Source organism: Lucilia sericata, unplaced genomic scaffold (assembly GCF_015586225.1).
Source record: "Lucilia sericata isolate MDLA Ls3-8-SP2 unplaced genomic scaffold, ASM1558622v1 Contig000469F_arrow, whole genome shotgun sequence".
Classification (NCBI taxonomy): Eukaryota; Metazoa; Arthropoda; class Insecta; order Diptera; family Calliphoridae; genus Lucilia; species Lucilia sericata.
This window is the reverse complement of record NW_023994484.1, coordinates 41,046-62,982: the sequence shown is the minus strand read 5'-3', so window position 1 is coordinate 62,982 and position 21,937 is coordinate 41,046. Positions and strand designations below refer to the sequence as shown.

The window sequence follows — 21,937 nt, the reverse complement described above, 5'->3', positions numbered from 1 at the left end:
CTTACATTGGTCAACTGATGTTGAATAAAAATGGCTAATTCAAAACATTATTTCATAAAATATCGAAATATAATATCAAACAAAAATATAAAAACTTTTTAAACGAAAGAGTTTGTGTTTGTTGGGTTACATATTTTTCAACTAATACATTCTCACGACTTAGGTTTTTGACAGCAGACTTAGGTTTTGTCATACTCAGTTTCAGTTCTATGTATACCTTTTCTATGCTACTAAATGTAAACAAATTCAAAAAAAAAAGCAAAAATAAAAAATGAGAACAACTCTTTGCGCTCTTTGTATTTGTTTTCAAAACAACACAAAGAAAAAACACACACAAAAAAAAGAAATGAAAAGAAACAGCAGAAATTAACCTCAAAATGAAAATGTGAGTAAAAAACATGAGATTCATTCGGTCCAAGAAAATCAAACACACAACACATCACAAACAAAATTATACAGCAGCAGTGTACACGGACAAATAATAAAATCAATTTGGCAGAGAAATAATTAAGTAAAAATCTGAAAAAATACATTCATCTAAATAAGTTCACCTAAATGTTTAATCAACAAACAATAAAATAATATGAAAACTAAAGAATTAAAAGAAAATCAACAAAAAGAAGAATTGAAGTAGACGGACAGACGGCCAAAGTGAATTTCTTTTAGAATGGAACTGCATTCTTATGCCAAGAGACGCATCTCGAAAAAATGTAAGTTTGAGAAAAAGTAATTATATGAACAAGTAAATTTCTATTCGTAAAATCTATCCAATCCAGGGACCATAGAACAGAAACGTAAATTAGTGGAAGCAAGAATTGCTCATGATGCCTGGTTTACTAATAAACCCAGCAGTGTGGTGCCTTGGAAGTAAGTTAAAAATGTGGTTTATAATCAATGCAAGGTGTTTGCAACTTTTACATTATTATTATCTTTTTTTTTGTAGGAACATTTTAATAGCGGCCAATTTGGATGATTTCAATGTGTTTTTTGTTAGAAAACAATGGTCCAATATGTTGACACGTTATAAACAATACAAGGTGAGTATGAAAAGAGCGAGGAAGAGAGCAAACAAACTACAGATTACGTGGAAAACGTGAAAAGAAAATTTTTGACAAAGAAGGCTATCCATTTCTAGTTAATTTGGAGATCGGTTGTAGTTCAGTTCTAGTTCAGTCCTAGTTTAGTTCTAGTTCGGTTCTAGTTCAACTCTAGTTTAGTTCTAGTCCATTTCTAGTTTAGTTCTATTTTAGTTCTTGTTTAGTTCTAGTTCAGTTCTAGTTTAGTTTTAGTTCAGTTCTAGTTTAGTTCTAGTTCAGTTCTAGTTAAGTTCTAGTTCAGTTCTAGTTCAGTTCTAGTTCTAGTTCAGTTCTAGTTCAGTTCTAGTTCAGTTCTAGTTCAGTTCTAGTTCAGTTCTAGTTCAGTTCTAGTTCAGTTCTAGTTCAGCTCTAGTTCAGTTCTAGTTCAGTTCTAGTTCAGTTCTAGTTCAGTTCTAGTTCAGTTCTAGTTCAGTTCTAGTTCAGTTCTAGTTCAGTTCTAGTTCAGTTCTAGTTCAGTTCTAGTTCAGTTCTAGTTTAGTTCTAGTTTAGTTCTAGTTCGGTTCTAGTTCAGCTCTAGTTTAGTTCTAGTCCATTTCTAGTTTAGTTCTATTTTAGTTCTAGTTCAGTTCTAGTTTAGTTTTAGTTCAGTTCTAGTTTAGTTCTAGTTCAGTTCTAGTTAAGTTCTAGTTCAGTTCTATTTCAGTTCTAGTTCAGTTCTAGTTTAATTCTATTTTAGCTCTAGTTTAATTCTAGTTCAGCTCTAGTTTAATTCTAGTTCAGCTCTAGTTTAATTCTAGTTCAGTTTTTGTTCAGTTCTGTTCTAGTTCAGTTCAGTTCTTCTTAAGTTATTGCACAGTTCTGGTTCAATACTTGTTTCGTTCCAGATCAGATATAGTTCTAGTTCAGGTCTATTTCAGTTCTAGTTCAGTTCTGGTTTAGTTCTTAGTTTTAGTTTAGTTCTAATCCAGATCAGATATAGTTCTGTTCTAGTTGAGGTCTATTTCAGTTCAGATTTAGTTCTAGTTCGGTTTTAGTTCAGTTCTAATTCAGTTCTGGTTTATTCCTTGTTCAGTTGTAGTTTAGTTCTACTTCAGTTGTAGTTCAGTTCTGCTTTAATTCATTTCTAGTACAGTTCTAGTTCAATTCTTGTTCAGTTCCACCTCAGTTCTTGATCAGTTATAATTCAGATCTGGTTCAAGTTCCGCTCTGGTTTAGTTCTTGTTCAGTTTTAGTTCAGTTCTCTAAACTATTTTTAACACTTCTTACTTACTCCCTTTTTAGCAAACACGCTTGGGTAACATTGCCTCCAAAACCATCGATGCCGAGCTAATAAAACGCATCAATCAAGAATGGGAGTTTTTCGGGCCAATTCACGCATTCATGACACGCAAAACTACTAATTTACACTCATACGCCTTAACACATCGTACGGAAAACAGTAATAACGAACATCTTGAACATACGGGCGAAGAGGAACTGGTACAAACCTCCTCAATAATAACAGAACAAGAACAACAAAATCAAACTACTACAATTAAAACTCCTACGAAATTGTTACATAATGAAACTATAATCATACAAAAAGACTGTGCTAAAGAAAATATACCAAATAATACAACAGTAGTTATACAATCGAACACTAGCAACAACAACAACAATAATAATAATAATATTTCTATTGATGATGGCATACATTTATTTAGCAGTGATACAAATGATGAATTTCAAGTCATAACTGAAACTACTAGAATTATTAATGGTTCCCTAGGTCAGTGTGAAGATGAGGATGAAAATATGAATTGTGTTAGAAATACCGATCATGATTTCTATTCTAAGAGATCTTCTTTGGGAGACATTGTAGGAGAAGTTAAACACCATGAAGAAGATGAATTACAGGAACAGCAATCTAACTATTTTGCTGATGCCAGTGAAGAATCCCAAGGTTCTTTAAATATGGTGGTGGATATATTGCAAACAAACATTAATCCAACTAATGCTTTAGCACCATTAAACATGTTAACAGTACGTGATGGTAATGGCCAAACATTTGAAATCAAATCAGAAAATATTACACAAACTGAAAGTTTAGTGATCAAGGAAGAGATTCACGATCAAGCATTTCTCAACGACATGCCCTCGACTAGTACCCAAAGTAATCTAACACACAATATGGAACAACAACCAACAACAACATCAACCGCAAAGACCCGTTTAAGTGAACGTGATAAGTATTACCGTCATAAGAGACGTTTCAATAGACGTTTGGAAAAACGTTTCGATGCCATTCTACAGGTAATGAGTCAGATAGTTAAAGTCGAATATCCTTATGTTGATGTGACACCCCTGGTGGGTACGGTAACTACTGTCACCTCTAGTCTGGGTAAAATGTTAAGCAGTGATTCAGAAGATGATGATGATGGAAATCAAAGTGATGACAGTAATTTAAATATTCCTACAGCTACTCATGGAAATCAATAGATTGTAAACTAAACGAAAAATTCAACTATTTACTTATGCAACTAAAAATCAATTACAAACAAATTTATTTAAATTGAAAAGCTATAACTAACTATTTTTGAATGTTTAAAATTGTTATTTTTTTTTACACAAAACAAATTAAAACTTCTAAATTCTTTGAATAAAAAACAAATATGGTGATTATAAGTTAAATGTGTTGTTTTTTAAGTAAAAAAAGGATGCTGTACATAAAATATAATAGTTTTTAAAACAAATAAACAAATTCAAGGACCATTTTCCAGGAAATAATCTCCCATTGCAATTTGTTTTCTACATAAGCTAGTAAAAAGCATTGATTGTGGTTACTTTCGATTAGATTCATTTGTATGTGAAACTTAATAATTATACTATTTCATCTGCAAATAAACTTTTTTACTCGTTTATCATGAAAGGAACTATTAATGTAGTTAATGGGAATTGAGTAAGATATTTAAAATACGATTAAAAGTTCTAATACGGTCTTAATGCTGTCCTAGTTACATATATTCGAGTTCAATTTAATTTCAGTTCTAGTTTAGTTCTACTTCATTTGTAGTTCAAGTCTAGATTAGTTATAGTTTTGTTCTAGTTTATTTCAAGTTCAGTTCTATTTCAGTTTTAGTTCTAGTTCTGTTCTAATTCAGTTCTAGTTCAGTTATAGTTTAGTTCTAGTACAGTTCAAGTTCAGTTCTAGGTCAGTTATAATTCAGTTCTCGTTTAGATTATAGTTCAGTTTTAACTCAGTTCTAGTTCAAGTTCAGCTCTAGTTTAATTCTAATTAAGTTCTAGTTCAGTTCTAGTACAGTTTAAGGTCAGTTCCAGATCAGTTATAATTCAGTTCTCGTTCAGTTCTAGTTCAGTTCTATTTCAGTTCTAGTTCAGTTCTAGTTCAGTTCTAGTTCAGTTCTAGTTCAGTTCTAGTTCAGTTCTATTTCAGTTCTAGTTCAGTTCTAGTTCAGTTCTAGTTTAGTTCTAGTTCAGTTCTAATTCTAGTTCACTTCTAGTTCAGTTCTAATTTAGTTCTGGTTCAGTTCTAGTTTAGTTCTAGTTCAGTTTTAACTCAGTTCTAGTTCAAGTTCAGCTCTAGTTTAATTCTAATCAAGTTCTAGTTCAGTGCTAATTAACTTCTAGTTCAGTTCTGGTTCAATTCTAGTTTAGTTATAGATCAGCTCTGTTCTAGTTCAGTTCTAATTCAGCTCTAATTCAGTTTTTTTTTTAGTTTAAGGTCAGTTCCAGATCAGTTATAATTCAGTTCTCGTTCAGTTCTAACTCAGTTCTAGTTCAGTTCTAGTTCAGTTCTAGTTCAGTTCTAGTTCAGTTCTAGTTCAGTTCTAGTTCAGTTCTAGTTCAGTTCTAGTTCAGTTCTAGTTCAGTTCTAGTTCAGTTCTAGTTCAGTTCTAGTTCAGTTCTAGTTCAGTTCTAGTTCAGTTCTAGTTCAGTTCTAGTTCAGTTCTAGTTCAGTTCTAGTTCAGTTCTAGTTCAGTTCTAGTTCAGTTCTAGTTCAGTTCTAGTTCAGTTCTAGTTCAGTTCTAGTTCAGTTCTAGTTCAGTTCTAGTTCAGTTCTAGTTCAGTTCTAGTTCAGTTCTAGTTCAGTTCTAGTTCAGTTCTAGTTCAGTTCTAGTTCAGTTCTAGTTCAGTTCTAGTTCAGTTCTAGTTCAGTTCTAGTTCAGTTCTAGTTCAGTTCTAGTTCAGTTCTAGTTCAGTTCTAGTTCAGTTCTAGTTTAGTTCTAGTTCAGTTCTAATTCAGTTCTGGTTCAGTTCTAGTTTAGTTCTAGTTCAGTTTTAACTCAGTTCTAGTTCAAGTTCAGCTCTAGTTTAATTCTAATCAAGTTCTAGTTCAGTGCTAATTAAGTTCTAGTTCAGTTCTGGTTCAGTTCTAGTTAAGTTCTAATTTAGTTGCCGCTTTTCTAATTTAGCTCTTTTGCCCCATAAAATCTTCTTAAATGCAATTAATTACATTTATATGAATTACACTTGAAATAAATGTAATTGTTTTTAAATTTTATAAAAACAAAATGGTTGTGGTTAAATACACTACGTTTAACAGCAAGTGTCATTAATTAGAATAAAAGCTGAATTTGAAATTAATGTAAAAAAAATATTTAACAAGAAAATGCGGGATTATAGAAAAAACACGCCATAAAGCAAAGACGTGTAAAAAATCCTTAAAAAAAAAAATGATATATAAGCAAAAATACAACAATATGTATCTTGTTGAATTTATTTTGCTTTAAATCCTGAATTTGATTAGCAAAAGGAAACAAAGGAATTAAACGTTAAAAAAAAAACAAGACCTGGAGCAATACAACAACCGTAATGGGAGAAACAAGCAGTTCTGATTAAAAACTGTGAAAAATAAATATTTAATGGATTACTGTTGTGCTGGCCTACAGCAACTTGGGAGACTAAAAGGATAATGATTCAAAAGGAAGTAAAGAAATAAATAAAATAAATATTATTTTTAAATAAAATAGAAAAAAAAAAGCAAAAAGCTAAATACTGTAAACAGGCACTACAACTACTTTTTAGCTTTAAACTGAGATCACAAACAGAAAGGAAAATATAAAGCAACACCCAGCAACACCAGAAAACATTTTCTGGTTCCTTTTTGATTTTCATTTACAACATCCAACACCAAATAGTAGCTGAGGGTTTGTGATTTTATATATTATTGTTTTATATTAATGGAAATAGTAGTTGTATGCACACCTCGGAGACTTTTGATGAGAACGTGACATAACATAAATCTTCATAGACTTTTTCATCTTCCTCCGAATAAATGTCATTTAGATATTCATGTCCAACTTCTTTGCTGACCACATGATAGTTATAAACAGCAGCAGCAACATTTTGTAAATTTTGATTTCTATCAATGGCCGCCGCAGACATATTGTACAAACGATGCCGTGAGGAAGTGGAACCCATGCCATAACCACCACCTACTCCCATGGCAGATGAAGAAATTGAACGTGTAGTTAAGGGTGGTGCTGTTGTGCTGTTAGAACGTGCCGGACGCACTATACTAGGTGAATTGTTTGTGGGTGCATTGATACTTTCATTGCCACTGCCATTTGCACCGCCCGATAGTGATTCTTCTTCAATATTTTCACTTAAGGCCGAAAAGTTGTCATCTTCATAGTCATCGGTATTTTCGGTGCCCATTTCATTTTCTATTGTTATATCACTGTTTTCATCTTCTACTGATATAGAACCACTTTGTGAAGTGTGATCATAATATTCGGAGGGATTATCCAAACTGCCATTTTTCTTAATATCACTTTAGGATTTTGAGTTTATTTTATTGAATAGTATTTTATTTTAAACAATTTCAAATATTTAAAATTCAAAGCATATTTTTTAGAGTTGCGAAAATTAGTGGGAAGTAAGAGAGCGAGAGAGAGAGAGATGGAGATAGAGAGAGAGAGTTATAGACAGTAGATAGAAATCTGATATATGTAGGTATATAACTTTATTAAAAAATCCTAAAAACTACGATTTTTTAAAATTTAAAAAAAATGTTATTAATAAAGACGTTTAAACTTAAATCAAATTTTTTATAATATGTTTTGTGAATTATGTACTTTGGTACTTACGTTGAATGTAAATCTTTGTATATGGCTTCATCGGAATGAGATCTTTCACTTGGTGATAAGGGTAAATTAAAACCTCTGTAAAATATGAAAAAAATGTATATTAATAAAAATGTTTAGTTCTAGTTCAGTTCTAGTTCAGTTCTATTTCAGTTCTCGTTCAGTTCTAGTTCAGTTCTAGTTCAGTTCTAGTTATCTAGTTCAGTCTAGTTCAGTTCTAGTTCAGTTCTAGTTCAGTTCTAGTTCAGTTCTAGTTCAGTTCTAGTCAGTTCTAGTTCAGTTCTAGTTCAGTTCTAGTTCAGTTCTAGTTCAGTTCTAGTTCAGTTCTAGTTCAGTTCTAGTTCAGTTCTAGTTCAGTTCTAGTTCAGTTCTAGTTCAGTTCTAGTTCAGTTCTAGTTCAGTTCTAGTTCAGTTCTAGTTCAGTTCTAGTTCAAGTCTAGTTCAGTTCTAGTTCAGTTCTAGTTCAGTTCTAGTTCAGTTCTAGTTCAGTTCTAGTTCAGTTCTAGTTCAGTTCTAGTTCAGTTCTAGTTCAGTTCTAGTTCAGTTCTAGTTCAGTTCTAGTTCAGTTCTAGTTCAGTTCTAGTTCAGTTCTAGTTCAGTTCTAGTTCAGTTCTAGTTCAGTTCTAGTTCAGTTCTAGTTCAGTTCTAGTTCAGTTCTAGTTCAGTTCTAGTTCAGTTCTAGTTCTAGTTCAGTTCTAGTTCAGTTCTAGTTCAGTTCTAGTTCAGTTCTAGTTCAGTTCTAGTTCAGTTCTAGTTCAGTTCTAGTTCAGTTCTAGTTCAGTTCTAGTTCAGTTCTAGTTCAGTTCTAGTTCAGTTCTAGTTCAGTTCTAGTTCAGTTCTAGTTCAGTTCTAGTTCAGTTCTAGTTCAGTTCTAGTTCAGTTCTAGTTCAGTTCTAGTTCAGTTCTAGTTCAGTTCTAGTTCAGTTCTAGTTCAGTTCTAGTTCAGTTCTAGTTCAGTTCTAGTTCAGTTCTAGTTCAGTTCTAGTTCAGTTCTAGTTCAGTTCTAGTTCAGTTCTAGTTCAGTTCTAGTTCAGTTCTAGTTCAGTTCTAGTTCAGTTCTAGTTCAGTTCTAGTTCAGTTCTAGTTCAGTTCTAGTTCAGTTCTAGTTCAGTTCTAGTTCAGTTCTAGTTCAGTTCTAGTTCAGTTCTAGTTCAGTTCTAGTTCAGTTCTAGTTCAGTTCTAGTTCAGTTCTAGTTCAGTTCTAGTTCTAGTTCAAGTTCTAGTTCAGTTCTAGTTCAGTTCTAGTTCAGTTCTAGTTCAGTTCTAGTTCCAGTTCTAGTTCAGTTCTAGTTCAGTTCTAGTTCAGTTCTAGTTCAGTTCTAGTTCAGTTCTAGTTCAGTTCTAGTTCAGTTCTAGTTCAGTTCTAGTTCAGTTCTATAGTTCAGTTCTAGTTCAGTTCTAGTTCAGTTCTAGTTCAGTTCTAGTTCAGTTCTAGTTCGTTCTAGTTCAGTCTAGTTCAGTTCTAGTTCAGTTCTAGTTCAGTTCTAGTTCAGTTCTAGTTCAGTTCTAGTTCAGTTCTAGTTCAGTCTAGTCAGTTCCGGTTCACTTCTAGTTCAGTTCCACTTTACTTTAGTTCTAAGTAGTACTCTATCTCCAAAGAACATCTTACTTTAGAACATAATACTTACTCTAAGTTGGGATGTAATTTTTGTACTTTAGCACATTGTGACAATTTGGAGAGAGTAATTAAAACACGATGGAAATTTGTTAAATCATACAGCATATTTGGCTCAAATAGATCAGATTCTCTTAATTTAAAATGATTTCGACACACATCTAGAAACAATTTGATATTTTGACAGCATAAAAACTGAAAGAAGAGAAAATAATAAGAAAATTAAAATAAAGACTATATTATAGCTTTAAGTAAAATATCATTTAAACAATTTAAATTTATGCAATAATTAACTGCTAAACACACAATTGACTATTAAAACCCATTAATACACTTTTGTTATACTAAATTCTTAATCCTTAAAAAATTTGCTCTAAACTACAAAATATTTAAAATTTACTTCCCCATTGCCAGAGGTTTGTAAAGTAAAATATGTATTCCGCGCAAAATATTAAAAAATTGTTTTGCTTACTGAACTCGTTAAACTTTTAGCTTAACATCAGAAACTGAATGCCAATGAACATGAACATGAAACATGCGAAAATAATTAAAAGTTTATAATAAAACGGGAAAATTATGAGATGAGATTGAAATAAAATAACTAAAGATTATTTTCAAATAGTTTACGTGAACGAGGAAGAACAAATTATTTTATGTGTTAAGCTAAATCCTGAAAGGCAAAATTAACAAGAAAAAAAACGACACAAAAAAGAAAGTAAGAGAAATGGATAATTTAAAATAACAATGAAAGGGATTGAAACGTAAAACAGACAGACTGTTAATAATTAAAAACACAAGTTATAAAGCATACGTTAAGGCGTTAAAATAAAGGATAAAAGGTTGTGTGAAAAACGGTTCATAAGAATGTATGTACCTAAGTGTGTTTAACAAAAATTAACATGAATTAAGAGTTAATCACATTTAAAGCCTAAAAATTCTTTATTAATTTAATAGAATTTTTTTGTTAAACACACTTTATTTACAAGTTTTATTATTATTATATTCCTATATAAGTATAAAATTGATTGCATACTTCTAGGTAAATTAATTTCACTTCAAAATTTTTAGTATACTTTTAAGCAGTTATGAAATATGCAAAGTTATTCCTTGGCCAAAGATGGAAGAAAAGCAATAACAATTTTTCTAAATACTCAGTTGGGGGTTTTTTGTTGATTTATTATTTTATACTTTTATAAAATATGTACTTAAATATCAATATAACACACTTTTACAAGCAACAAACAACAACCTCTTAGTGAAAAAGTTCTTATTTAAACTTTTCATTTTCTTAAACACTAGGAGAGCTTTGAAGACAAAAAATATTTGATACTTTTCAATCAAGTCAAGCTGTAGAGTAAGTAAAATTTCAAGACTTGTTGTAAAACTGAAAACGTGTTACTAACAAGTTCTCAGAAAGCAAATAACAAATTTATTAAAAGTTTAAAACTTTCTTTCTTTCAAGATTTCTTTAAGATAATATTGAACTTTATTTGTAACAAAACAATAGGGGAAGTATTGGGTTAAAAAAATAAATCGCCATAAAAGGCATATTAATGAAAGTTTAATAAACAATTCATCAGTTGGTAAACTCGTTTAGCAATCAACAAATTGTGTGGGTAATAGGGTATAATCTAGACTGGACTATAGTGTGGACTATAGACTATAGTCTGGACTATATCTTGACTAGTTCAGTTCTAATTCTGTTCTAGTTCAGTTCTAGTTCAGTTCTAGTTCAGTTCTAGTTCAGTTCTAGTTCAGTTCTAGTTCAGTTCTAGTTCAGTTCTAGTTCAGTTCTAGTTCAGTTCTAGTTCAGTTCTAGTTCAGTTCTAGTTCAGATCTAGTTCAGTTCTAGTTCAGTTCTAGTTCAGTTCTAGTTCAGTTCTAGTTCAGTTCTAGTTCAGTAGTTCAGTTCTAGTTCAGTTCTAGTTCAGTTCTAGTTCAGTTCTAGTTCAGTTCTAGTTCAGTTCTAGTTCAGTTCTAGTTCAGTTCTAGTTCAGTTCTAGTTCAGAGTTCTAGTTCAGTTCTAGTTCAGTTCTAGTTCAGTTCTAGTTCAGTTCTAGTTCAGTTCTAGTTCAGTTCTAGTTCAGTTCTAGTTCAGTTCTAGTTCAGTTCTAGTTCAGTTCTAGTTCAGTTCTAGTTCAGTTCTAGTCAGTTCTAGTTCAGTTCTAGTTTCTAGTTCAGTTCTAGTTCAGTTCTAGTTCAGTTCTAGTTCAGTTCTAGTTCAGTTCTAGTTCAGTTCTAGTTCAGTTCTAGTTCAGTTTAGTTCAGTTCTAGTTCAGTTCTAGTTCAGTTCTAGTTCAGTTCTAGTTCAGTTCTAGTTCAGTTCTAGTTCAGTTCTAGTTCAGTTCTAGTCAGTTAGTTCAGTTCTAGTCAGTTCTAGTTCAGTTCTAGTTCAGTTCTAGTTCAGTTCTAGTTCAGTTCTAGTTCAGTTCTAGTTCAGTTCTAGTTCAGTTCTAGTTCAGTTCTAGTTCAGTTCTAGTTCAGTTCTAGTTCAGTTCTAGTTCAGTTCTAGTTCAGTTCTAGTTCAGTTCTAGTTCAGTTCTAGTTCAGTTCTAGTTCAGTTCTAGTTCAGTTCTAGTTCAGTTCTAGTTCAGTTTCTAGTTCAGTTCTAGTTCAGTTCTAGTTCAGTTCTAGTTCAGTTCTAGTTCAGTTCTAGTTCAGTTCTAGTTCAGTTCTAGTTCAGTTCTAGTTCAGTTCTAGTTCAGTTCTAGTTCAGTTCTAGTTCAGTTCTAGTTCAGTTCTAGTTCAGTTCTAGTTCAGTTCTAGTTCAGTTCTAGTTCAGTTCTAGTTCAGTTCTAGTTCAGTTCTAGTTCAGTTCTAGTTCAGTTCTAGTTCAGTTCCTAGTTCAGTTCTAGTTCAGTTCTAGTTCAGTTCTAGTTCAGTTCTAGTTCAGTTCTAGTTCAGTTCTAGTTCAGTTCTAGTTCAGTTCTAGTTCAGTTCTAGTTCAGTTCTAGTTCAGTTCTAGTTCAGTTCTAGTTCAGTTCTAGTTCAGTTCAGTTCTAGTTCTAGTCAGTTCTAGTTCAGTTCTAGTTCAGTTCTAGTTCAGTTCTAGTTCAGTTCTAGTTCAGTTCTAGTTCAGTTCTAGTTCAGTTCTAGTTCAGTTCTGGTTCAGTTCTAGTTCAGTTATAGTTCAGTTATAGTTCAGTTCTTGTTCAGACTATAGTCTGGACTTTGGTCTATAGTCTAGACTATAGACTATATTCTGGACCATAGTTAAGTCTGGATTATAGTTAAATGAAAGTTAAGTCTAACATCAAGAAACACCACTCTCTTTATCCAACTTTACTTAACTTATTTCCCCAATAACAACATAATGCTCTGAGTAGTGGTAGTAGGAGTAAGCCCCCTAATACTAACTACTTTCAATTAAAAGTAAAACTTTTTGCATTTTAATAGCTCTAAGCATTATTCTACTTTATTCATGTTCATCTTAGACAACAGTTTTTTAACATTTTCATTAATTTTATTCTGTAAAATTGTTCTTAGTTTAAAAAAAATTTACACAATGTTGAATGCGAAAAAACAAATTATCATCAATCATCATTTAACCTTTAAATTGTAAGAGGAATAAAATATAGCAAAAGAGAATAAATACACCATTTCCAATTGTATGTTAAATTCAGGCTTATCACATCAAAGAAATGTTCATTCTAAAATTAAATACGAAATGGTGTAGTACTTGAAACTTTTACATTTATTATCATAAAACTACCATTTATAATAAAAAAAGTATATTATAAAACGCAAAAAACAAGAAGAAACCAAATGTTATAAAAATGCATTTATTTATTTATGAACAATATGATGTTCCGTCAGACAGAAAATATGTGTTTGTGTTAATGTACTCACACACAAATACATAAAACTAAATAAAAGGATAAAGAGGAAGTTCAATTTTGAAAACAAGGCTCACGAACTATGTTATAAAAACTCTTTAAATGTAATTTTTCATATTTTTTTATTATTTTTGCAGTCACAATCAAGTATATAAAACAAAAAAAAGTATTTTTATGAAAAAATAACAATTTCAACAAAGGATGTAAATTGTATATAAAGCGAAGGACACATAATATTTCAGGGTTGTGTACGATTTTAGTCAAAAGAAAATTTTACTTAAACATCCTTTGAATGACACTACTAATGTAGTTTTGAAAACAAACAAAAAAAAAAACGTAAATCTCAAATGCAAAAGTTTTAAAATATCGTTGATAACAACAGGGAATAGGAAATTAGAAACATTAATTTTCCAAAAAATATACTCTATAGTCAGGAATATAGTAAAGACTTCAGTTAAGACTGTAGACAAGACTGTAGTCGGGACAAACTCTGACTATATAGACTGGACTATAGTATAGACAATAGTCTGGATTATATAGTAGTATAAACTATAGTCTGTACTATAGTATAGACTATAGTCTTGACTATAGTATAGACTATAGTCTGGACTATAGTATAGACTATAATCTGGACCTTAGTATAGACTATAGACTATAATCTGGACTTTAGTATAGACTATAGTCTGGACTTTAGTATAGATTATAGTCTGGACTATAGTATAGACCTTAGTCCAGACATTAATATAGACTATAGTTTGGAGTATATTAGAGACTATAGTCTGGACTATAGTACAGACTATAGTATAGACTATAGTCTGGACTACAGTATAGACTATAGTCTGGACTATAGCATAGAATATAGTCTGGACTATAGCATAGAATATAGTCTGGACTATAGCATAGACTATAGTCTGGACTATAGTATAGACTATAGTCTGGACTATAGTATAGACTATAGTCTGGACTATAGTATAGACTATAGTCTGGACTATAGTATAGACTATAGTCTGGACTATAGTATAGACTATAGTCTGGACTATAGTATAGACTATAGTCTGGACTATAGTATAGACTATAGTATGGACTATAGTCTGGACTATAGTATAGACTATAGTCTGGACTATAGTATAGACTATAGTCTGGACTATAGTATGGACTATAGTCTGGACTATAGTATGGACTATAGTCTGGACTATAGTGTGGACTATAGTCTGGACTATAGTATGGACTATAGTATGGACTATAGTCTGGACTGAAGTATAGACTATAGTCTGGACTGAAGTATAGACTATAGTCTGGACTGAAGTATAGACTATAGTCTGGACTATAGTATAGACTATAGTCTGGACTATAGTATAGACTATAGTCTGGACTATAGTATAGACTATAGTCTGGACTATAGTATAGACTATAGTCTGGACTATAGTATAGACTATAGTCTGGACTATAGTATAGACTATAGTCTGGACTATAGTATAGACTATAGTCTGGACTATAGTATAGACTAGAGTCTGGACTATAGTATAGACTATAGTCTGGACTATAGTATAGACTAAAGTCTGGACTATAGTATGGACTATAGTCTGGATTATAGTATGGACTATAGTCTGGATTATAGTATGGACTATAGTCTGGACTATAGTATGGACTATAGTCTGGACTATAGTATGGACTATAGTCTGGACTATAATATGGACTATAGTCTGGACTATAGTATAGACTATAGTCTGGACTATAGTATGGACTATAGTCTGGACTATAGTCCATACTATAGCAAAAAAAAATAGACTATAGTCTGGACTGAAGTATAGACTATAGTCTGGACTATAGTATATACTATGGTCTGGACTATAGTTAGACTATAGTTTGAACTCTAGTCTATACTATAGTATGGTATTGAATATAGTCTACTATATGATTATAGTATATGTATATTATAGATTCAACTATAGTCAAAATTATAGTCTAGATAATAGTCATATATTAATGCCTAACTAAACTAATTCATTATTGTCTACTTTCGCTAACTCTATTAGTTACACCACGAGAGGAAATGTTTGATTTATTGAATTTTATTCATAAACACACACCTACATACAGCGCTTAAGTACATCCATTGTAAATGAATTATAAATGCTTTTATCTCTCATACTTTTCTCTCAGCACATTTCCGTCCTCCGCAAAAAAAAATAATAATAAAAAAAGCGGAAAAACTTTTTATTTTTCATTAAAATACATTTTCCATACTAAGCACAAAAGTATGCAACGTTTCTAACATCAATTTGCCATCAGTAGCGAAAGAAAAAAATTAAAAATAAATAATACATACATACTACTAATTATTATCGAACTACTACACAATGTCATTATAATTGGAAATAAATTAGTTTTTTTTTATGCAAGAACCCTGGGTGGAAGGGTAAAATGTTTACATGAACAACTGCTGCTATCTCTTTAGCCCACTCTTTAGGAATATGTTTAAAACAGTTGGATAAATAAATAAAATATAAATAAATGTGTAAACAAATATATAGAGAAAAGTATAAACAAATAATAATAATATAAATAAAATTAAAGTAAGAGAAAAAAAGTGTGGTGCATATTTAAGGCAAAACAATTAAAAATTTATTTGTTAGTAAACGGCTGTCAATAGCTGGCTTTTGACTTGAAAGCATTTATATTTGGGAGTGAACACATGGTAATAGTTTAACCCCATCTAGTACAATATATTCCGACTGATTTAACAACAAACTTGTTTAATCAAATGATAACATTTTATTAAACAATCTAAATGCTATACAAATTTTTGAATGTTTTTTTTGCAATATTTTGAACAGTAACTATATAAACGAATTGTCTTTAAATAAATATTTATTTAATTTAAATAGATTTAATCTTAAACAAAAACACAATTATTTGTATTTAATTAAATATGTAATTTTTCAAAATATTTCTGATATTTACATATTATAATTGAAAAAGCTTATATCTGAAATTTGTACGTAAGTTACTTGAGTATCTGGACTATAGTAGAGACTATACTAAAGACAGTCTTCAGTAAAGGAGATAGTAAACAGTTAGGACTATATTACAGACTAAAGAAAAGACAAAAGCCTGTAAACACTATAGTAAATACTATAGTCTGGACTATATAAAGACTATAGACTGGACTATAGTAATAACTATAGACTGTACTATAGTAAAGGCTATAGTCTGGACTATAGTTAAGGCTATCTGGACTATAGTAAAGGCTATCTGGACTATAGTAAAGGCTATAGTCTGGACTATTGTTAAGGCTATAGACTGGACTATTGTATATGCTATAGTCTGGACTATAGTAAAAGCTATAGTCTGGGCTATAGCAATAACTATAATCTGGACTATAGTAAAGGCTATAGTGTGGACAATAGAAAAGGTTATAGTCCGGACTATAGTAAAGGCTATAGTCTGGACTATAGTAAAGGCTATAAGTCTGGACTATAGTAAAGACTATAGTCTGGACTATAGTAAAGACTATAGTTTGTAGTATAGTAAAGACTATAGTCTGGACTATAGTAAAGACTATAGTCTGGACTATAGTAAATACTATAGTCTGCACTATAGTAAATACTATAGTCTGGACTATAGTAAATACTATAGTCTGGACTATAGAAAATACTGCAGTCTGGACTATAGTAAATACATTGTCTGGACTATAGTAAATACTATAGTCTGGACTATAGTAAATACTATACTCTGGACTATAGAAAATACTGCAGTCTGGACTATAGTAAATACATTGTCTGGACTATAATAAATACATAGTCTGAACTATAATAAATACATAGTCTGAACTATAGTAAATACTATAGTCTGGACTATAGTAAATACTATAGTCTGGACTATAGTAAATACTATAGTCTGGACTATAGTAAAGATGAGATCATAGACTTTAGCCTGGACTATTATAAAGATTATAATGTGGACAATAGTGAAGACTATAGTCTGGACTATAGTATATACTATAATCTGGACTAAGGTAAAGACTATAGTAAATACTAAAGTCTGGACTACAGTAAATACTACAGTCTGGACTATAGCAAAGACTATAGTCTGGACTAAGATAACGACTATAGTCAGGACTATAATAAAGACTATAGTCTGGCCTATAGTAAAGACTATAGTCTGGACTATAGTAAAGACAACACTTTGTACTACAGTAAATACTACAGTCTGGACTATAGTAAAGACTATAGTCTGGACTAAGGTAAAGACTATAGACTGGACTAAGGTAAAGACTATAGTCTGGACTATAGTGAAGACTAAGGTAAAGACTATAGTCTGGACTATAGTAAAGACTATTGTCCGGACTATAGAAAAGACTACAGTCTGGAACAAGGTAAAGTCTATAGTAAAGACTATAGTCTGGCCTATAGTAAAGACTATAGTCTGGACTATAGTAAAGACAACACTTTGTACTACAGTAAATACTACAGTCTGGACTATAGTAAAGACTATAGTCTGGACTAAGGTAAAGACTATAGACTGGACTATAGTAAAGACAACACTTTGTACTACAGTAAATACTACAGTCTGGACTATAGTAAAGACTATAGTCTGGACTAAGGTAAAGACTATAGACTGGACTAAGGTAAAGACTATAGTCTGGACTATAGTGAAGACTAAGGTAAAGACTATAGTCTGGACTATAGTAAAGACTATTGTCCGGACTATAGAAAAGACTACAGTCTGGAACAAGGTAAAGTCTATAGTAAAGACTATAGTCTGGACTATAGTAAGGACTATAGTAAAGGTTATGGTATGGACTGTAGTAAGAACTATAGTCTGGACTATAGTAAGGACTATTGTCTGGACTATAGTAAAGACTATAGTCTGGACTAAAGTAAAGACTATACTCTGGACTATAGAAAAGACAATAATAAAGACAATAGTCTGGACTATAGTACAGACATTAGTCTTTACTATAGTAAAGACTATAGTCTGGAACAAGGTAAAGTCCATAGTAAAGACTATATATATAGTCTAGACTATAGTAAAGGTTATACTCTAGATTATATAAAATTTTTTGCACACACGAATTTACTTTTTACCACACCCACTAATAATCAAACTATTTCCACAACTATTAAAACAAACCACAAACTTGTATAGCTCAAGGCAACCCAACACTTTCAATACATCCAAAATTCCATTCAATTAACGACAAGTGCAAGGGGAGTAGTATGCCTGAACATAAGGATATTTGAATTTTGCACCTGTAGAGCATTTAACAACAACAACAACAAGTACAACATACACACTTGATAAAACTATTTTATATAAGTGGTTGTTGCAAGCTATTGTTTGTTAACACTTGATTGCTGTTTTTGTTTAGATTTTACTTGAAATTGAAAGCTTTTTAAAAATGAAAATTTTTAATAATTTTTCTTTAAACAAATAAAAATAAATTGTTTGAAAATTCATTTAAAAATCACGTACTAAAAATTTAAAAGGATTTTTATAAAAAAAAGCACACAATAAATCATCACACATATTTACTTTTATTTCCATTTTGGCAATTGTTAAGGACACATTTGTTCAACCTACATTATTTGGCACTGAGTGCTTGCTGCTGCTACTGCTCTAAAGCTGTATTTGACAACATGAATGAAAAATATTGTATATTCAGTACAATGATGAAGTATGAAACAACATGATTGTGGGAAAATTTTTAATTTCTTTACAAATAAACCTACAACAATACTATTACATAAACAAATACATTTTGTTTATATTTTTTTAATTTAAATCTAGAGAATTTTTACTGCATCCTGTGATAATGTGACCTCAGAGAGAAAATATTACACATGTATTGTACATAATATTATTAAAATTTACATACATAGAGTGCTATATATTGTTAAATAACGTATAAATTGAGTAAATATTGAAAATCTGAAAAAAATCCGAAAATCATTCATATTTTCTCCCAAAAGTCTGCACTATAGTCCTTAGTATAGTGCAGATTATAGTCATTACTAGAGTGCAAACTATAGTCTTTACTAGAGTCCAGACAATAGTATTTACTAGAGTCCAGACTATAGACTGTACTATAGTCAAGACCATAGACTTTACTATAGTCCTTACTACATTCCAGACCATAGTCTTTACTATAGTCCAGACTATGAGTCTTTACTATTGTACAGACTATAGTCTTTATTATAGTCCATACTATAGTCTTTACTATAGTCAATACAGTAGTCTTTACTAAAGTCCTTACTATAGTCCAGACTCTAAACTTTACTATAGTCCAGACTAGAGACTTTACTATAGTCCAGATTATAGACTTTACTATAGCCCAGTTTATAGACTTTACTATATTCCAGACTATAGTCTTTACTATAGTCCAGACTACAGTCTTTACTATAGTCCAGACTACAGTCTTTACTATAGTCCAGACTATAGTATTTACTATAGTCCAGACTATAGTCTTTACTATAGTCCAGACTATAGTCTTTACTATAGTCCAGACTATAGTCTTTATTATAGTCCAGACTATAGTCTTTACTATAGTCCAGACTATAGTTTTTACTATATTCCAGACTATAGTTTTTACTATAGTCCAGACTATAGTCTTTACTATAGTCCAGACTATAGTCTTTACTATAGTCCAGACTATAGTCTTTACTATAGTCCAGACTATAGTCTTTACTATAGTCCAGACTATAGTCTTTACTATAGTCCAGACTATAGTCTTTACTATAGTCCAGACTATAGTCTTTACTATAGTCCAGACTATAGTCTTTACTATAGTCCAGACTATAGTCTTTACTATAGTGCAGACTATAGTCTTTACTATAGTATTTACTATAGTATTTACTATAGTCCAGACTATAGTATTTACTATAGTCCAGACTATAGTATTTACTATAGTCCAGACTATAGTATTTATTATAGTCCAGACTATAGTTCAGACTATAGTCCAGACTACAGTCTTTACTATAGTCCAGACTATAGTCTTTACAATAGTCCAGACTATAGTCTTTACAATAGTCCAGACCAATTTCCTTACTATCGTACAGACTATAATATAGACTTTAGTCTTTACTATAATCTAGACTTTATTCTTTACTGTAGTGCAAACTCCACACTATAGTCTTTACTATAGTCGAAACTATATTTATATAACGTAAGTATTGAATAATGAATTATGTCAGTATGACAAGTAATATAATATGTACATATTAATTATTTTAGGTTAAAACCAATTAACATACATTCATTTTCTGTATAAGTTAATATTAAGCAGAAAAACAAAGTTGAAATAATCGTATACATTAAATAACATTCTTCATTAAATATTCTATAAATGAAAGAAAGTACATAATTAAATGCGATAAACTTTTGCCTATATGTATGTTAAAGTCAAGTATAATTTTAACAAAATATTATGTTAGAATGTTTAATTGCCAAAGTATGCAAAGATTTCCGTTTTCTTTATGTTAATCATAAAGTTTGACGAAAAAAAGTCATTACTAAGTTTTGGAATTAAATAAATATTCTTTCTACACATCATCATAATAACGAGATTGCCAAAAATAGCTTTTAATTATTCGTAGCATGAGTAAAACTTTGACTTTATAATTACTTAGGAAAACACTAAGAAAAAGTACCGAAGTGTTAAATAACAAAAAATGGTTATTTACCGTTAAAATATAAATAAATATAATGCCAAAAAGTCACAAAATAAATTTCATCTATAATAAGACAATATCACCAAAATCTGTTGGGATGGTGAAAGTCAGTTTACAGATTCGGAGATTCAGCGTTGCTAAATCCATTAAACTATAAGATAAATCCCTTTCTTTAACCCTTTAATAATCAAAATATTCGTAATCATTAAAACAGTTAAAGTAGAATTTTTATTGGTACTTTTTGTAACTTTCATTTAATATCCCTGCATAAATAGCTACATAAACTGTAGTATTTATTTAACCTTGTAATGTAAACCAAACCCACACTACTCCCTTTTGTTTTACTACGAATTTACAGTTTATTTAATGGACACGAAAAAAAAACTAAAAGTAAAGTTTTATGTATTTGTAGTTTATTTTCTTATTGCTTTTTTTCTTACTTTTCTTTCACCCAACATTTTCGATTCTTTAAGAATTTATTAAAGTTAGCTAACTTTAACATTTAAATAGTACATATGAACACATTTAAATGGCAAAGTACTAAAATGGGGTTAATGGGTATTACATAAATTTATGCGTACTATTTGCATATGTAAGTTAGAATGGTCCCAAATAAGTTGCCGATTTTCTGTTGTTTTTCAGTGTTCGAAAAACTTTTGTTTTATCTTAGCCTTGGGTCAGGTCAACTGGTTTAAAAGCAGACATATTTTTTGTTTTAAAATTTGGTACTTTAGTACTTTTTGATATCGTACTTCCTCGGTACTTTCTCTACTTATAATCTATTCTATAGTCTAGTCTATAGTCGAATCTATAGTCTAGTCTATAATCGAGTCTATAGTCTAGTCTATAGTCGAGTCCATAGTCGAGTCTATAGTCTAGTCTATAGTCTAGTCTATAGTCTAGTCTATACTCTAGTCTATAGTCTAGTCTATAGTCTAGTCTATAGTCTAGTCTATAGTCTAGTCTATAGTCTAGTCTATAGTCTAGTCTATAGTCTAGTCTATAGTCTAGTCTATAGTCTAGTCTATAGTCTAGTCTATAGTCTAGTCTATAGTCTAGTCTATAGTCTAGTCTATAGTCTAGTCTATAGTCTAGTCTATAGTCTAGTCTATAGTCTAGTCTATAGTCTAGTCTATAGTCTAGTCTATAGTCTAGTCTATAGTCTAGTCTATAGTCTAGTCTATAGTCTAGTCTATAGTCTAGTCTATAGTCTAGTCTATAGTCTAGTCTATAGTCTAGTCTATAGTCTAGTCTATAGTCTAGTCTATAGTCTAGTCTATAGTCTAGTCTATAGTCTAGTCTATAGTCTAGTCTATAGTCTAGTCTATAGTCTAGTCTATAGTCTAGTCTATAGTCTAGTCTATAGTCTAGTCTATAGTCTAGTCTATAGTCTAGTCTATAGTCTAGTCTATAGTCTAGTCTATAGTCTAGTCTATAGTCTAGTCTATAGTCTAGTCTATAGTCTAGTCTATAGTCTAGTCTATAGTCTAGTCTATAGTCTAGTCTATAGTCTAGTCTATAGTCTAGTCTATAGTCTAGTCTATAGTCTAGTCTATAGTCTAGTCTATAGTCTAGTCTATAGTCTAGTCTATAGTCTAGTCTATAGTCTAGTCTATAGTCTAGTCTATAGTCTAGTCTATAGTCTAGTCTATAGTCTAGTCTATAGTCTAGTCTATAGTCTAGTCTATAG

General features: G+C 30.9%; 2 protein-coding genes across 4 annotated transcripts in view; one reads left to right on the top strand and one right to left on the bottom strand.

The window, feature by feature from the left end:
* Window positions 1-21,937, bottom strand: part of LOC119605259 (protein vav) — a 68,287-nt gene that overhangs the window by 6,944 nt on the left and 39,406 nt on the right. For all 3 annotated transcript variants that reach the window (XM_037958251.1, XM_037958252.1, XM_037958253.1), the window contains 2 exons: window positions 8,752-8,933; window positions 7,127-7,201 (listed from right to left, as the gene is read on the bottom strand). In XM_037958251.1, the coding sequence (XP_037814179.1) occupies window positions 7,127-7,201; window positions 8,752-8,933 (257 nt within the window). The remainder of the gene's footprint in view (window positions 1-7,126; window positions 7,202-8,751; window positions 8,934-21,937) is intronic.
* Window positions 383-3,707, top strand: LOC119605260 (myosin-G heavy chain). Its single transcript, XM_037958254.1, has 4 exons — window positions 383-710; window positions 777-867; window positions 944-1,037; window positions 2,319-3,707. Exons 1-4 carry the CDS (start codon window positions 668-670, stop codon window positions 3,513-3,515), a joined length of 1,425 nt encoding a protein of 474 aa, XP_037814182.1. The 5' UTR covers window positions 383-667; the 3' UTR covers window positions 3,516-3,707.

What these genes read in the sequence shown, in the direction of transcription:
- LOC119605260 (XM_037958254.1), top strand. Translation starts at nt 668, where the DNA reads ATGGAACTGCATTCTTATGCCAAGAGACGCATCTCGAAAAAAT. An exon ending in GAGACGCATCTCGAAAAAAT is followed by an intron (nt 711 to 776) that starts GTAAGTTTGAGA and finishes TATCCAATCCAG; the next exon opens with GGACCATAGAACAGAAACGT. An exon ending in CACGTTATAAACAATACAAG is followed by an intron (nt 1,038 to 2,318) that starts GTGAGTATGAAA and finishes CTCCCTTTTTAG; the next exon opens with CAAACACGCTTGGGTAACAT.